Raw genomic sequence first — 18,572 nt, forward strand, 5'->3', positions numbered from 1 at the left:
GAGGTGGCTCAGCGGGGAAGGGCGATTGCTGGTAAGCCTGACTGCCTCAGTTCAATCTCAGGAGCTACACGGAAGAACAGAAACAACTACAAATTGTCCTCTGGCCTCCGCAGGCAGCAAGTACTGGTGTGTGTGCATGCACACACAAAACACATAAAGTGCAATTGAAGGGCTGGAGAAGTGGTTCTGTGGTTGAGAGCACTTGTTGCTCTTGTGAAGAACCTGGGTTCGATTCCCAGCACCCACATGGCAGCTCACAACCACTTGGAACTCCCAACTCCAAGGGATTCAAGGCCTCTGTGAGCAGACATACATGTGGACATACTCGCTGCCCTCACCTCCATACTCACATCATTTTAAAAAACAGAAGATTTGAATTTCCAAATGAAAAATGTTTTTGGGGGGCTGGAGAGAATGGCTCAGTGGTTAAGAGCACCGACTGCTCTTCCAAAGGTCCTGAGTTCAAATCCCAGCAACCACATGGAGGCTCACAACCACCCGTAATGAGATCTGATGCCCTCTTCTGGTGTGTCTGAAGTCAGCTACAGTGTACTTACATATAATAAATAAATCTTTAAAAAAAAAAGTTAGGCTGCAAGTGGGATTTTAAAAAAAGAATGGTTTTTCAGCTTTTAGATGGATATATTAAATGACATTAAGGGCAGTGGTGGTGCTCCCCTTTAATCCCAGCACTCAGAAGGCAGAGGCAGGCAGATCTACAGAGGCCCAGCCTGGTCAACAGAGAGAATTCTAGGGCTACAGAGAAACCTGTCTCCAAAAACTGGCAAGAGGAGGAGGAGGGAGAGGAGGAGGGAGAGGAGGAGGGAGAGGAGGAGGGAGGAGAAGCAAATCCCCCTGTATAACCAAAGATGTGTCTAAAAAGGCACAAAGCACAAAACAATGCAGAACACAGGAAATGGACACAATGTATGATTCACACTGGAAACACACTGCTGCTAAAAGCCAAAGGGACAATGAGCACAGGAGAAAAATGAGCAGAGAATGTGAGCCCCACTCCCCCAGAAGAGGGGGGTGTACACTCTCAGCAGAAGCGTCGCCCTGCAGGCCTTGGGAGGGGTGTAGGGAGAGACAGAGCATCCTCCACTGCACTGGTATTAACCTGGAAGACTGCAGCACCTGGCCTTCACAAGGCTACAGGCAGAGTCTCACCCTGTGGAGAGTGGGGCTGTAGAACTGCATCCTCTAGACCAGGGGCGCTGAAATCCTCTCTACACCCAAACCCCTTACTGTAGAAAGTTTTTCATGGCCACCGGTATATACAAACCAAACATCTGGCTGGTGAGATGGATCAGTGAAAGGTACTTGATACCAAGCCTGACCACATACACACACACACGCACACGCACACGTAGTAAGTTTTAAAAAGAAACTGGTTAGGTAACTGTTGTGAGCAGCAGTTAAGAGTCCCTGCATCCTTGTCTGAAAGCTTACAAACTGCCTTGTAACTCCAGCTCCAAGGATATCTTTATCTAGTGCCACTAAATTCCACAAACACCTGCACTCACCTGCATATACTTGCCTTTCAGATGCACACAGATACACACAATTTAAAAGTTTAAATTTTAATAAAGGCAATAACCTTTACCATTAAAAAGTACAAAGAAGCTGGGCGTGGTGGCGCACGCCTTTAATCCCAGCACTTGGGAGGCAGAGGCAGATGAATTTCTGAGTTCGAAGCCAGCCTGGTTTACAGAGTGAGTTCCAGGACAGCCAGGGCTACACAGAGAAACCCTGTCTCAAAAGAAAAAACAAAACAAAACAAAACAAAACAAAAGTACAAAGAGTTAGGCAGGTAGGTGTCTTGGGGATGCCTCCAGCACTCAGAAGGCAGAAGCAGGTGGATCTCTGAGTTCAGCCTGACTTACACACAGAGAAAACTCTAGACCATAGAGGGAGACCCTGTCTTTAAAAGGGGAGGGAAATCTCCAGGGGTGTGGTGGAGTGCTGGCCTAGCATATGCCAGATCCTGGGTTCAATTCCCAGCAATGGGGGTTAATAAGAGGCAGGCAATGGAGGAAAAAAATGTAGAGTGAATGACTATGCAGAACACAAGTGCACACAGCTTCGGAAGTGCGAGAGACTGTCTCCATGTTTTTATACGGATGTCCAGGCCCAGAGTGTCCAAACCAAGAGCAAACCCTCAGGAAAACCAAAGGTTCTGAAATGATGTGGACTCTGGTGGAAGGATCCGTTGGGCCATTTTAGTTTCCTCCCTTGGCCCTGCTGCACTGACTGCCCCAGGGAACCTCCCATCTGAACAGAAACTGGTTTCCCACTGACTTTTCTTGGAGGGCTACATCCAGAACCTCAGAGATGACCCCCATGGATCCCCTTATTCCTGCTGACTCTGTGGGAGCCAGACTCCAAGGCTCTGCTATAGAAACACCCGAGAGCTCGATCTTCAAAAGCTGCACCCAAAAAACATCAGAAAATGGGCGGGGGGCAGGGAGAGACAACAAAAGCAATACTTTTTTAAAAGTATCCAGGCCGAAGGCTCCCACTTGTAGCAGAAAAAGACAGCCATGTTTCAGGCCTCCGTGGCTTCAGATGCCACTGGAGAACTCCACTCACATTCCACAGCAGAAGCAGATAACTCAGGTCCCTTGTGTGCAGAAACTGCCTGTCGTGCTCACAACACTGTAAATTCTCTTTAAGTTCAAACTAAATCTTATGTTGCTCCCTGAATTATTTATTCCTCTATGAATAGTGAAACCCAGGGAGTGGAATGACTGTGCAATTGTGGATTGGTACAGAGAGGGATGCCTGGCCACTTCAATCACTGACAGCTACTGACAAATTCCAGATGAAGGGGCCATGGCATAGTGCTCATCATCCCATTGGGCAAATTTATCATCACCCTCCCTTCTTCCCTGTGATCTCCAAGTGGACCCTGGGTACAGCAAGATGTGGAAAACAGATTAAGTGTCCTTTAAGTGACATCATTCTGTAAGCTACTGTGTGTGTTCTGAGTATCTATGGCCACTCGCAATGACCTGACTTGCACATGGATGTGCCGTGCCTCCTCTGCCATTTCCAGGAGTTCCTGTCTCAAGTCACTGCCCATGTGTAGTCTCCACCTCCCAGCCCCAGCCTAGTGAACTTGCTGTAATCTATAGGATGTCCATGTGGCAATGGAGACACTCATAACCTTACCCAGATTCCAAAGTGCCACACCACCTCCAGTAAGGAGCTGTGTGACAAGTTCCACAGGCTGAGGTGTTTGACCTCAAAAAGGGGAGGCCTCCTGGAACTGGTTGTGGAACTCTTCGCAAGAGAAAAATTACTGAGCATGGTTCTCTTGGCTACTTAGCTGTTTTATGTTTTCTATTCCTTTTCCTATATATGAGATGTTCCTGATAGCCTAGGCCAAGATCTTAAGCGAGTATTATGGCTACAAAACCATCCCTTGAAATGGAGTCACTAACCATGGCCTCATCTCTGGGAAAACCAGCGCCTCACTTTACAAATCATGTATAAGAGTATTGATAAATATTAAACTTTCCCGACAATAATATTTGATATGGCTGCACCTGTGTCATCGGAAGTAGGTTTTGGTATCTTGTTTAAGAAAGCCTTAGTTAGGGCTGGTGAGATGGCTCAGTGGGTAAGAGCACCCGACTGCTCTTCCGAAGGTCCAGAGTTCAAATCCCAGCAACCACATGGTGGCTCACAACCATCCGTAACGAGATCTGGCGCCCTCTTCTGGAGTGTCTGAGGACAGCTACAGTGTACTTAAATAAATAAATCTTAAAAAAAAAAAAAAGAAAGCCTTAATTATAAAGAATTAAAATCGTTTAAATTTATGCTTTGAAGAGTTACAGAAGAACAGGAAGTAGAGGTTAAATAGTAACATCATAAAAAGGCACTAGCTTTTTCTTGGGAATTTGCCACTAGCCTTAGATGATTTTTGTATTTTGATGTACTAAATGATCATAACAATATCCATTCTACCTGAATGTTTTTCTGAAAATACCTTTTTTCTGAAGTTGTAAGACTTGGAGGATATTTCATATTTTGATGTACCAAATGATTACTGTTATGACTGTTCTATTTCACTGCTCCACTGAACACACCTTTTCAGAGCTGTCACACCTGTTTATGTATAAAAACCCTTGAGAGCTGCAAAATCCACTCAGATCCAGACTGCCTCTGTGCTTGTTTCTGTTTGTCATCACCGAATCCTTACCCACCTGACCTTGAGAAACCCACATCCCAGGGACCCCCATACCCAGCCAGGGTGGTCCATGGCACCAAAGGACCCCAAGGATGAGGAGCGTGGGACTGAAGGGGAGTGAAGACAAGGAGCTGGCAGGGGGAGGGTCTTCCAGCCTTAACCTAGCAGCACAGAATACTTCTAACCCAGGCCAGTTTTCTTGTTTGTTTTTATTTCTGCCATTTTCTCTTAAATTTTAGGTTTTAACAAAGATAATAGGTTTACTATTTGCCAAAATCCAGTTATGAATCCAGAGCATACAAAACACAAAGCTACAGAAAGATTCCCAAAATGCACAAGTAATTTTTAGAAAATAGTTTAGCACACTCTTGTTATAAAACACATTTACAGGAGATTATTCACATGTTTTTGTTCAAATTTACTCCTGATAATTCATGAAAACATAACTGGACAAACTGTGGTAAATCAAGAGAGAAGCAAAGTAAGACAGGTATAATATATTCAGCTTGAAATAACATTTGACAGTAGTCAGGGCATGTTCTTTTAACCACAGCAAGGACAGAGTGACCTTTTCATCTTGTCAGGGTTAACCATTTCTGACAGCACTGTCAGGAAAGGCCACTTGACACAGCAAACACTTTCTGCAAATACCTTTACCATCTGGAATAAATAAGGTTTCAGATCTAATGTTATGCAACTACATTCTGCTGAGAGACAGTTCTAAGGCAAGGTCTGCTTGCTGAGAAGGAAGATCCCTTGGCCAGAGTCTAATCCCAGCAGCCCTTACATTCACAAAATAAGCAGGCTGCAATACAAATTCCAATACTCGGATGTGGCTAGCCATGAGCCAGCAGATAAACACACAATGTCCTACAACATACTCATCGGAGAGCAGCCAACTACATGTTTTGGAAAATCTTCTTTTTACAAACATATTTCTTGGGTCTTTAGAGTGGGAAACGTCCTGGCTATTGCTGTTGTTATTCCCCTCTCAGAAGCACACTTTTGGCTAAACTGAGCACTTCTCACAGATACTAGGAAAGAAAATTTCAAGTGACAGTGAGGTTTCCTGCCAATGTCATATGCAGGAGCTTACTGAACCCCTGCCCTAGCCAGAGCAAGATTTCTTTCCCACTTAGCTGGGGACATCCAGGAGGCTGAAGTGCTCTGAGAAGGTGCTCACTCCCCAGCTTTACAAGTATTCAACAGATATTAGGGTTCATGTCTGGGCACTAGCAGAAAGAGATCAGGAAACTCAAGTGTTGAAACTTGGCAAAATACAGTTTTTTCAAAGCTCTTAACAAACAAAACCTCCTTCAGCAGAATTTCTAACACAAAACCCTTGTGTAAGAACAGATGGAAAAAACCCCTCTTAACAGCGAACACTAAGTTTTAGGGCTGTCTTCGTGCCCCAAGGCAGCTAACGGGCTGTGCACACAGTAGTTACCAGAGACCTCACACTCACATGCCCTTCTACATAGAGACTGGTTAAACAGCCCTCCCACCCTTGTCCTGACTGACTTCCAGGCCCCTCTGCTTTCCTCTCACAACCACACCAGGTCTGATGGAGTCCAGTGCCTGCAGTGACCCAACACAGACTGCACTTTCATCTACCTACTGGATGGTCCAGCAGCCTAGACAGCTGCTCTTCTTTCTCATGGAGTTTCTCTCCTGCCTGAGATATGCTATCTGCTCTGCCCCTGTTTAGCTCCCATGGGATCCCTTGAAATGCATCCTTTTAAATTTTCCTGGCAACCCTCAAGTCTTCACAAGCATCCTAAATGGACTCTTCCAGGCCAAGCCAACCAAGCCAGCACAAATCCTCCATTTGCTAAGCTGTCTACAATTCCCCAGTTACACCAACCTCACCAAACATTGGAAGCATGAATGACCATTCAAGAATTGTTCTTCCGTTTTAAGAAGGGAAAGATATTTAGCCAGAAAACCTATACACCAATATAGGTAAATGAACTTGTCACAGTGATGCCCTGTGCCAAGCTGCCTTGTTTCAAAGTGCACTTATGAGCACAACTCCCAATGTGCTGCTTTCTAAAAGCCTAGGAAACCCCAGCTCAAGACACTAGCTACTTGTTCAAACTTGGCTAACTCCCAGTACTGAGGCTGTTAAACTTGTCTACCACACAATGGTTGAAAGGATCTGTCTTCCTCTCTCTCTTTAAATAGGAAGTTTGCTCTGTTGGACCAGTGCTTTAGGCTGAGGCAGGAAGTGTGGTTTACACTGTAAAAGGATCTACATTTGCTATATGGATTCAGTTTAACCTTTACAACGAAAGCTCCCAATGTTTTGAATTTCTGACCTCAAGAACAAGATTACAGGCATACAAATGCCCTCTCCAAGTGTATACAACTGGCAAAAAGTACTGAAAACAAGACCAACAAACAGACCAAGAATTAGAAGTTACTTCCATCCTCTAACAGAGACCCTTCAAGGGAAACAAAGACAAAGCCCAGCTTCTCAGTAGGGTACCACTAGCTGGCCTGTGGACAAGTCTCCTCACCAGGTGCTACTATAGAAATTGTCTCCTCTTGGCACTGCTGTCATCCAGCCTCCTCCTGTCCCAGTCAGTGCTTCTCAGCACATGATGAGTCATAGAGCCATGCCTCCCCTGCTCTCCACTGAAGGCCCTGGGCTCTCTTCTGTGGCTGAGCCCAGCATCTGGGTCACTGTACTTCCTCTTACTTGTGGAGGCGGCAGCAGCAGGGTGAGCAGGTGGTGGCTCAGCCTGTATAGGTGACCTGTGGCTGCCCAGAGGAGCAACGATGGCAGTGGATGGCGGCACAACAAAACCTAGGTTCTGGAAAACCACAGGCTCTCCCAAGAGATGAACTACCCTGGGGAGCTGGGGGCTAACGGGCTGTGGATCCTTCAGGAATGTTCCCTTGGCTTCAGCATCCAATCTCCTGAGTAGTCGTGGATCTCGAAGTCGGTCTTGAAGAAGTGGCCTTTCAGGTCCCTTTGAAGTGACAGTATCAGAGGGTGTGTGATACAAAGAAGCAGCAAAAGATGTTGTGGCAAGTCCACTGTCCAGCCTGTTGCTGGGCAAGCCACCCTGGGGTCTGGGTGCCTCCGGGGCAGTGGCTGGGGGATGGGTCAGACTCCTCTGTAGCACAGGCTTCAGTTTCAGAATCTTCATTGCGTCATGTCTATAGTTTGGGTCACAGGTCTTAATAATGGCCCCACGCTTCTGAGCATCCTGAATCAGTTCATACCAATGCTGGTTTTCCTGAAACAAAGAGGAGTAAAAAAAAAAAAAAAAAAAATCACACCCTACAGAAACACTCATTTTGCTGGAAAAGCATGTGGGCCCAACTTCCATTTCTGAAGGAATAAATATAGTCTGATAAAACAGACTCAAAAATTCACCACTCAGAAGACAAGAGTGAAGGAGGCACTCAAACGACCAGTCTTAAGGAGTCATGATCTTTAAAAGCCAAGGCTGGTGACAGCTGCACAGAAACTTTACTCGCATCCCTACCATCCTTGCCACACAGTAAGATGTCCTCCTACAGACCTGCTCTGCCAGGCTATTGAAATTTATGTCACTTAAAATTAAATAAGATTAAAGCTACAGTCCTTCTGCTGCATCAACCCCACAAGTGTACAACGACTTCATTTCTCTAGCTGCTACTGCAGTAAGCATCCTGCTGACCTATACTGACCTACATGGCTGACATTTTAACAGTTAAGACTTGGTTTCCGAAGGCAAATTCCTGACCACACAAGATTGCTCTTGAAGGAAACCCACAGCATTTATTAAGCTTCCCAAAGGCCTCCCAAGCCCCAAAGGACTACTGAGGGAAGATTAGGAGAACTCTTAACCCCTGAGCATCCCTCCAGAACCCTGAATCTTTCTATTTTATTCTTCTCTTGCTTAAATTGCATGTATGCTGCTGGGGATGGACTCAGGGCCTTATACCTGCCAGGCAAGTGTTATATACCACTGAGCTGTCCCCAGCCCCATCAGTAAGGGTTTATAATTTATTTCTGTGTTCTATGTGTTTATGTCAGTGAGCAAGACCTTTCAGAGACCTGGAGCTTGAGTTACAGGCAGTCGTGAACCATCCAACGTGGGTGTTGAGACCCAAACTCCTGTCCTCTAGAAAGGCAGTAACCACTGAGCCATGTCTCCAGCCCCCATGACTTTATTTTAAAATGTCAATGTTTATGTTAGAAACAATCTTTTAGCAATATTTACACTCAAATTTTGTTTTTCCTTATCAACTTAAAGCGAGACATAAAACAAGCTTTTACAGCTTCTTTAAGAGGGTACACAAACAACACGAGCTAAAAACCACAATGTAGGTAAGAGATGGGAAGGAGATGCATTTGAATGCTCTTGCTTGCTATTAACAAAACAGGGAAGAAAAACAAGCAAAATTGGCTTCTCTCCTCAGAGGACCACTTTTTAAAACACCAAAAAGTTACTGGGTTGGCAAGAGAGCTTTAAAAGATAAAGTTCACAGCAAAAACTTGGAAAGCACCAATCCACTGTAACCCCTAGACGAGCTGAGCAGCAAGCATACACTCCCCTGCTCCCTGCCACTGGCTTCACTCATAGCATTTCCCCACTAAAAATACAGAACACTATGCTTCATTCCAAGAACCCCTGCAGCAGAAAAGCTCTGGGGCAGACCTCTCCTTGTAACCCACATGCCCAAAGTCCTCCATGTCTCTGCACTCTCTCTGAAGAAGCTGCTCACATGCCCACACCACTGTTTGCTAAACGCTGTCCTAGCACTTTCTGTGTAGATTACACACCTTCTTTGGTCTTGTCACCGATACACAACAGGGTTCAGACAAGTGTACATACCTGAGCTTTGGGCTAAGTTTGTACATACATAAAAGCTCACAGCCAAGTAGCTGAAAGACCTAACAACCTTTATTTTGTAACCAAGAAATCATTTCCATTTTGATGAAGAAAAAAAAAATCTGTAATAGGCAACAGCAGATAAAATTTTAAAACTCCCTGTAGTTCCCCCACAGAAAAATTCCCTGTAGTCCCCACAGAATGTACCTACCACCAGAGTCTTCAAATGTCCAAGGATAAAGAGGCTATACTTGGCTCGTGTAATGGTGACATTCAATCTCTGCAAACTTGCCAGGAATCTATGCAACAACAACAAAGTTACTTCTGTGAGCTCCCAGGGTATGCCTGTCTCTGGCGCAGGTATCCGGATTACAAGACGCAAACCATCACACATGGCTTTTACATGGGTACTGGACAGTCACACTTAAGTCTTTATGCTTGTATGGTAAGCACTTTACTAAACAGGGCCATCTCAATGGCCAGCTATCACACAGACTTAAACCAATGGTTCTCAACCTGTCTAACACTGTGACCTCTTTACACAGTTCTTCATGCTGTGGTGACCCTCAAACATAAAATTATTTTTGTTGCTACTTTGTAACTGGAATTTTGCTACTGTTGTGAATCATAATGTAAATTATCTGATATGATGGATATCTGATATGTGACCCCTGTGAAAAAGGGTCATTTGATATCCCTAAAGAGGGCGTGACCCGAGGTTGAGAACCACTATTTTAAACAAAAGGAATAAAACAATGATGGCTCGGGCTAAGAGCAGTCACTGGTGGATCTAGACAGCTGCTTCTCAACAAGTGACGATGCAATGTGAACTACTTACCCTATTGAGCCTTGCACAGCACTTGCCCTGACACAGGTAACAATGATACAGTCTTTCTGCCGGCCCTGGAAGGCATCTACCGTGTCCACTTCTGCAGGTCTGTTTATAAAAGGCACAAAGTTTACTAAACCATTTAAATTATGAAATACATGCACAAAGGCAGTATTTAAAACTCTTCATTGGATGCCAGGCAGTGATGGCGCACACCTTTGATCCTAGCACTTGGAGGCAGAGGCAGAGAGACTCTGTTTGAGGCCAGAGTATATTCCAGGATAGCCAGGACTACAGAGAGAAAAACCCTGCCATGAAAACCAAAAACCGAATGTCCCGAGTTGTAAGGTTCGTTGTATGTTCCAGACAGGACAGTATCTTCAGATATGCTTCTGAGGTCAGCATAACATCATTCTTTTCATGACATCTTCTGAAACACAATTCTTAGTGTTTATGAAGTCCATAAGAAACCATCTCCTAGTCTGAGGCTATACATATTTGTATGTATGTTTCCTTAAGCCTTTCAGAGTCATCTATAGCTTCATCAGCTTGACGACTTCTGTCAGAGGCGGGTGGAATTCTGGTAGACAAAGTACCAGTCTTCTCTGAGTACAGCCACTGGGGCTGTGTCTTCTTATCCACGACCTTCTTTCCGTGTGCTGGGTATTTAATTTTTTCTTGTAACATGCTTTGTAGCTTCCAGTGGATACATCTTATACTACTACTGGTCTTATTTACTTCTAAGTATTTTATTACTTTTGGTGCTATTTATTATAAATAGAATGTTTTTAACTTCTTGAGCAGACTATTCACCGACAACCACTTTTTACATATTGATCCTGTGTTCTTACAAGTCTCTTAAAGTGTTAACCCTAAGAGCTTCTTTATGTAGCTTCATTAACTGGATCTATATATAACCATGCTGAATTATTTATAGACTTACACACAACAAAGTCTTGCTTTGGCTAGAGTGTCTATTGCAATGGACAACAGAAGTAGTAAGAACAAATGTCCTCCGTGGTCTACAGGAAAGACTGCTGAACCATGACAGATCACTGTTACCTGTGTGTTTTCTATAGACAATCAAGTTATGAAATTTTCTCTGTACTCCTAATAGTTTTTTCTGTTGTGAAAGATAGGCTTTGTTAATTTTCTGTCATCTGTTAGATTGAGAAGGCGACCCACATGCCATACTAATTGTTTGTTCCTTAAGATACAGTTTCCATTCAGAAACCTAGGGTGGCTTCAAGCTCATTATGTCTATCCTGCACTGTATTCCCAAGTATGGAGGCTCCAAGAGTGAGCTGCCAACTCTTGCTTCCTTCTCTTATTCCAGCAATATAGTTAACCAACACTGCACTGGGATAAATTTCATGTGGTCATGATATACAGTCCCTTAATATGCTCTGGATTCAGTCTGCAGCTGTCCATTTAGCATTCTTAAATCTGCAATCATTAGTGTTATCAGTCCTGTGGCTCTTGTAACACCTTCTCTGGTTTGGTGTCATAAAAAAAAAAAAATTACAGTGTCCTCGGAGCCAGCAACATGGTTCAAAACGTGTAAGGTAGCTTGCCACCAAGCCCGATGACTGGAGTTCTATCCAGAACCAATTACTGAAAGTTGTTCTCTGACCATATGCACATCATGGTGTACCTGCCTTACATAAATTAAAAAAAGAAAACCAGGAAGTGTTCCTAATTAGGCTTTTGTCAAGTCCTAAGTATTACTGGCTTTTCTGTTGTTTTCACATAGGGTATTACCTATGTAGCCCAGGTAGGTCTAAAACTCTAGCTCCTCCTGCCTCAGACTCCATAGTGCAAGGACTGCAGACACACAGCTGTGTTAGTGCTGACTGTGGATTGACATTTGGCGGAACTCAGCAGTCAAGTCTAACCTGTTTCTCAGGTTTTGGTTACTACACTGAGAGGTGTGCTAGATAGATAGATATAGAAAGATAGAGAGACAGAATCTCCAGATTTTTAAAATTTTCTCTAAAGTCAGTTGTGTGTGTTTCTAGAGAAGAAACTTTAAAAGTTGTTAGTTTGGTATTCTATCTTAGGAGTAACAGTGCATTGTGGAAAGGCCACAAGCAGCAGCTTGAAAGCACATACTTTCTCAGACAGCCTGGAAGCCAGCGAACCCCAAAAGATCCCCATCTCTGCCCGAGTCAGAGCTGTGCTTACAAAGAAGCAACCCTCAGCTTGTTGTCTAAGTACTGAGATCTGAACTCTGATCTTTATGATTGCAATGCAAGTGCTCTTAACCACTGAGCCATCTCTCTCCAGACTGTTTTGTTGAGATGGGGATCACATAGCCCAGGTCAGCCTTGAACTCACTATGTAGCAGAATATAATGATTAGTATTAATAGTCAACTTGGTAAAACCTGTACTAGCCTAAGAAATGGGTTGGGGGCATGTCTCTGGGGGTTATTTATTGGTGGTGTTAGTTGAGTTGGGAAAACCCACCCAGTGTGGGTGGCACCATTCTCTAGGCTGGAGATCCCGGACTGTGTAACAGTGGAGGAACCGAGCTCATCACTAGCATGCATACATTCACTGATCTTCTGCTGCTGCTGCTTGGATGCTTCAGAGTCTTGCTGCCTTGATTCCCCCATCATGGTGGGCTGTAATAAACTGTGAGGTGAAATAAATCCTTTAATGTTTTTGTCAAGAATTATTTTGTCACAGTAACGGGAAAAGAAACTACGGTACCAAGGATGACCTTGACTGATCGTCCTGCCTCCACCTTCCAAGTGCTGGAGTTAAATGTTTCTCACCAAACACCTGACACTGACTTTCCAGATTTTTTTTTTTTTGTTTTTTTGTTTTTTTGTTTTTTGAGACAGGGTTTCTCTGTGTAGCCCTGGCTGTCCTGGAACTCACTCTGTAGACCAGGCTGGCCTCGAACTCAGAAATCCGCCTGCCTCTGCCTCCCGAGTGCTGGGATTAAAGGTGTGCGCCACCACGCCCTGCTAGACTTTACAGATTTTAATCTTTTAGTGTAGAGATAAGGAGACAAAACCACAATCTTAGTAGGGCCTGGTGGCTGAGGCAGGAGGACAGCAAATGGGAAACTTACAGACATGATCACAAAAATAATAAAAAGACTGGGCAATATAACAGAGATGTTAGAGCACGTGCCTAGAATACAAAGACCCTGATTCAACCCCAGTCCCCCAGCCCCCCAGTCCTGTTAAGAAATAACCTAATTCAACCTAAATACCAGAAATAACATGTAAAAATACGTCACCCTTTCTTATCAAATTCTTTCTCCAAATCCTTCTGGATCATCGTCTTCTGAGCCTTGTAATGGGTTATTATGCCAATATTTCGGAAGGAAATATCTTTTCTTTTCTCTTTAATAAGTTTAATTATTTCCATCACCAACTTTATTTCTTGAACATTTATATATGAGCTTTAAAAAGATGAAAAAAGACAAGGTGTCAAATCTCACAGCAGTCTAATTGCTCACTAATTCTAGTTAGTTCCCATTACATTAAAGAGTATGCATAGGTGTTTTTCCCTCTAGTCAGGCAGCAATATCAAGAAGATATAATAGAGATTTATATACATATGAGTAACTATAAATAACTGTCCAATCCATAAAGTGGTTGTAAGGAAGAAATCTGTAGTCAGCTAAATTTAAACCAATAAACCACAAAGCTGAAAAGATGTCACCCAGACAACTAAACATTAACAACATAACCCACTAGGGCTGAATGGCATGAAAGCCACCTCATTATCCTCTCTGCTGGCTCCATATCCTGTTCTCACAGTCCATACCCCAACGTGTGTGTCCTTTCATTGCCAAGTAAGTAGATCCAACCATTACCAACACGGGCCCTTGTTCCCCTAAGGATTAACACCCAATAACTACTGTCATGCTTTCAGCCATGCTACACTGTAACATCCCAGGAAGATAGCTCCTTCTCCTAGACCTTCTTTATTTGTCAGGTTAAGACTCTATCAAGTTCCTTGCTGCTTTCTGGTCCTATAATGTGCTTGGGGTTAGGCTCTTCGTCTTCTGCTCTACTCTTGAAGACCATATGAACCTCTTTATTTTTCTTTTTTTTTTTTTTTTTTTGGTTTTTCGAGACAGGGTTTCTCTGCATAGCCCTGGCTGTCCTGGAACTCACTTTGTAGACCAGGCTGGCCTCGAACTCAGAAATCCGCCTGTCTCTGCCTCCCGAGTGCTGGGATTAAAGGCGTGCGCCACCACGCCCGGCTTCTTTATTTTTCACTGCAAGGAATATTCTATCTAGACCCATTTCCAATTCTCACTTTAGAATCTGTGGGGTTTTGTTTTGTTTTTTCACATTTTCCACATAACAGGGTAGTCTTTATGCACATGTTCACAAACAATACCTCCAGGCTGTTAAACTCCTCTCTTCAGAGCAATCCTTGGCATTCCTGATATATCTGCTACCTAGCAACACACCACCCACCTGCACTTTGCTATCATTTTATAGGTACCCAACACAATCCTTCACAACTCAAAATTTCAAGGACTATCTGGCTCATGCCTATGAAATCACAATCATCAACTTTTGATGGGGTCTCTCAGTTATGACCGTTCAAGGACTTACTGGTCACCTGAGAGTACTGACCAATTATACAGAAAAGAGGAAGCTATCAACACAGATACCTTGGTACTGGAGAGACATGTATGGGAAAAGCTTATAACCTAATGATTCTGAGACCATTACTGGAGAATGAAGGAAGACAAAAACATACTCATTATCCCGTTGTTCTGAACCATCTCCAACATCAAACACGAGGTAGGGCTGAAATGGCCACTCTGATGAGCATCGAATGGATTCAGTCAATCTATAGAAAAGCAATCATATTCAGAAAATATGCTCTAAAGCACACATTTTATCAATATCTTCTTCTTTTATTTTCTGTGTGAGACAGAACCAGGAAAAAGAGATTAAGAGGTCTTCTTTCACAAATGCATAGCAATGAAAAGTCTAAACTAGATCTTATTTCCATTCTGGTACCAAGGAAGATGATCTATACAATCATGACTCAAAAACAGCTCATAACAAAGTACAGGAAACATACAGGGCTAGAGAAACAGGGAGCAGCCTCCAGGGAGCGCAAATGCACAAACAAGGCTAAGAGCCTGGCTTCAGTCCCTAGCACCACAGACAGGCCATGAAGTCACCAGTGATTATATGTGGGTTATAGTAAACATGGTGATTCTCCCTTCCCCACTTTTTTCAAACAGTTTTCTTTGTGTAGCGCTGGCTAGGCCCTCAGATCCACTTGCCTCTGCCTCCCGTGTTAAGATCAAAAGGTATGTGCCACTACCCTGCCCCCTCTTTTTTCCCCCCAATCTATCTGCATTTCATATAGTCAAAATAGCACAATGATTCAAGGTAAGCACCCTTCCTTCCCCTAACCCCAAGCAGGGTCTTACTCTGTAGCCTTGGCTGCTTTCAACAACTCTCACCAACCTTCCTGCTTCTGCTTCCCATGGAATAGGATCACCTGCATTGGCCAACACAGCCAGCCTGGTTTATGCTTTTTATGCCAAGACATTTTCATAAGCAGCTAAAGCTTCCCAAAGGACAAGCTTATAAGCTTACAGGACACCCACCTATTTGTCTTCAGGTTTTTGTTATAAATGTAATTAGAAGGGAAGAGACATATGTCTGGATGCATCCTGTACTGAATGGTAAGCTGTAACACCGGCAGCCTGCCAATCATGTTCTGCTCGACATTCTCTTCCAGCAGCTTGCAGAATCGTGCCATCATTGACTGGTCATAGCCATACTCCTGTGCTTTCTGAGAAGAAAAGAGTCATTTGTAAGAGTTTATACCTGGGGGCTTGGGAGGAGGGCTTGGGGCACTGGTGATGCAAACCTTTAATCCCAGCACTCAGGAGGCAGAGACAGGTGGATATCAGTTTGAGGCCAGCCTGGTCTACAGAGTGAGTTCCAGGACAGCCAAGATACTCACAGAGAAACCCGGTCTTGAAAAACAGTAAGAGGTTTTTTTGGGTTTTTTTTTTGTTTTTAGTTTTAAACAAGTCCCCACTATTGTAAGAACTGATATTCCAAAACAAATGTGTCAAAGTTCAGGTGGCATGTTTCTGATGCTGATCCTCAGGGAGCTGTGACCCTTGACTGTAAGGTGAGATGATCTCTTTAGAAAAGTGCTATGAAAGAGGTGAGGGTGTGAATGACCACACCCCAAAGCTCTTCTGACAGGACCAAGAGGCCACCTGAATGAACAATAAAAGAAGCACAAAAACTTAACATAGGTTTGTGAGGGCACGAAGATTTGTTAAAAATCTAAGTGTTGTGTGTCACTACAAGGAAGCCTGTGCACAGTGATTTCTTCACAGACCTGTGGTGCCGAGTACTAATACTATAAAGTCAGGAAAGAGCAAACCTAAACCAGTAAACTGATTTTAAAAGCCAAGTAGTGGGTTATAACATCAGCATGCAAAAGTGACCCAAACAAATGAGAAAAATTGCCCATGTTTTCACAGTTTGCTATATAATTTTCAACGACAGTATCAAAGATAAAAATCGCATAACCTGGAAATTAAAATATGCTCTAAAACCTGTACACCAGAATATGGTCATGCTAATGGCGATACTCACTATGAAGACGTGCACAGTACGAATAAGCCTGTTACACAAACTTCCATAGTGAAAGTAAAGCATTGTGTACCCTAACATTTATGTACACGTTTGTGTTCATTTTATGTATACAAGCTTGTATAACTAAACAGTTGTGAAGAGACACCTGGCAGTTTAATCTATATCTCCCCAAGTTTACTCAATGTAGCCCCAAATCCAATTTTCCAAATTCATTTTTTGTTTTGTTTTGTTTTCGAGACAGGGTTTCTCTGTATAGCCCTGGCTGTCCTGGAACTCACTCTGTAGACCAGGCTGGCCTCAAACTCAGAAATCCGCCTGCCTCTGACTCCCGAGTGCTGGGACTAAAGGCGTGGGCCACCACGCCCGGCTCCAAATCCAATTTTAAATCTCTCTGGGAAAAGTAGAAAAATAATTTATACAACATAATAGACGTTCTTAAGAAGACAGAAAAAGTGAGTCAAACTTACAAATTTGTACTTGATGACATAAAAAAGGCTGTCCCTGAGGTGGCTGGAAAAAAAGCCAATTCCATATGGAGTTTTAACTGCTCTTTTAAATACAAACCCCCACATATATACATAGGCATATATCCATCTATCTGTCTAGTTATCTATCTATCTTAAAACCACTGCTTACTCCATTCTGTAACTCAATACTGTCTACCACCCACTAAGCACCATGAGTGTAATAAGGACTTTGTTTTTTTATCATCACAACCTCCACACCTACACTAGTGCCTGCCTGAGATGGCTGTGGTAATGTATCCTTACAATCCTAGCACTCAAGAAGCTGAAAAAGAAGGATCACTGAGTTCAAATCAAGCCTGGGCTACAGAACAAGTTCCAAGCCAGCTCAGGCTACATAAGCAAAACTATCCCCACAGTAATTATCTCCAGGGAATGACGGCTTAAAAGAAAAGCCGGGGGCCCCCAATGGAGAAGCTAGAGAAAGTACCCAAGGAGTTAAAGGGATCTGCAACCCTATAGGGGGAACAACATGATGAACTAACCAGTACCCCGGAGCTCGTGTCTCTAGCTGCATATATATCAGAAGACGGCCTAGTCGGCCATCACTGGAAAGAGAGGCCCATTGGACTTGCAAACTTTATATGCCTCAGTACAGGGGAATGCCAGGGCCAAAAAGTGGGAGTGGGTGGGTAGGGGAGTGGAGGGGAGGGTATGGGGGGCTTTTTGGATAGCATTGGAAATGTAAGTGAGGAAAATACCTAATTAAAAAAAAAAAAAAAGAAAAATGAAAAAAAAAAAAAAAAAAAAAGAAAAAGAAAAAAGCCGGGCGTGGTGGCACTTGGGAGGCTGAGTTCAACGCCAGCCTGCTAGGGCAGCCAGGCCTGTACAGAGAACCTGTCTCGAACAAAACAAACAAAGAGGCAGCCTGGGGGCTGGAGAGATGACTCAGTAGTAGAGTACTGACTGGTCTTTCAGGGGTCCTGAGTTCAATCCCCAGCAACCACATGGTGGCTCACGACCATCTGTAATGGGATCTGATGCCCCTCTTCTGGTGTGCCTAAAGACAGTGTACTCATATACATTAAAAAAATAATAGGCAGCCTGGACCATATCAGTGCTCATCCTCCACAGCTCTACTCACAGTGAGCAGTTTCTTCTGTTACCATGTGCACTATCAGGTGTGAAGGGCATCCTGAGTGAGGTAACCTAATCACAAAAGCACAGAAGAACACACATGGTATGCACTCATTGATGAATGAATATTAGCCCAGAAGTTCAGAATACCCAAACAATTCAGAGACCACATGACACTCAAGAAGAAGGAAGACCACAGTGTGGATACTACGGTGGTCCTTAGAAGGGGGATCAAAATACCCATGGGAGGAGTTACAGAGACCAAGTGTGGAGCAGAAACTGAAGGAAAGGCCATCCAGCGACTGTCCCACCTGGGGATCCATCCCATATACAATTCCCAAACCCAGACACTATTGTGGATGCCAGCAAGTGCTTACTGGCAGGAGCCTGATATAGCTGTCACCTGAGAGGCTTTGCCAAGTGCCTGAAAATTATAGAAGTGGATGCTCATAGCCATCCATTGGACTGAGCACAGGGTCCCCAATGGAGGAGCTAGAGAAAGG

General features: G+C 43.7%; 1 protein-coding gene across 4 annotated transcripts in view; it reads right to left on the reverse strand.

Moving 5' to 3' along the window:
* Positions 1 to 4,394: 4,394 nt before the first annotated feature.
* Setx (senataxin) overlaps positions 4,395 to 18,572 on the reverse strand; it is a 58,264-nt gene continuing 44,086 nt past the window's right edge. For 3 of the 4 annotated variants that reach the window (XM_085835068.1, XM_021156936.2, XM_021156939.2), the window contains 7 exons: positions 15,457 to 15,644; positions 14,589 to 14,681; positions 13,105 to 13,269; positions 12,321 to 12,488; positions 9,863 to 9,961; positions 9,236 to 9,323; positions 4,395 to 7,440 (listed from right to left, as the gene is read on the reverse strand). In XM_085835068.1, the coding sequence (XP_085691194.1) occupies positions 6,724 to 7,440; positions 9,236 to 9,323; positions 9,863 to 9,961; positions 12,321 to 12,488; positions 13,105 to 13,269; positions 14,589 to 14,681; positions 15,457 to 15,644 (1,518 nt within the window). In that variant the 3' untranslated portion in view covers positions 4,395 to 6,723. The remainder of the gene's footprint in view (positions 7,441 to 9,235; positions 9,324 to 9,862; positions 9,962 to 12,320; positions 12,489 to 13,104; positions 13,270 to 14,588; positions 14,682 to 15,456; positions 15,645 to 18,572) is intronic. The other variant, XM_021156942.2, reaches the window with a different exon arrangement.

Source organism: Mus caroli, unplaced genomic scaffold (genome assembly GCF_978045245.1).
Source record: "Mus caroli unplaced genomic scaffold, Mus_caroli_1 scaffold_2, whole genome shotgun sequence".
NCBI classification, from domain to species: domain Eukaryota; kingdom Metazoa; phylum Chordata; class Mammalia; order Rodentia; family Muridae; genus Mus; species Mus caroli.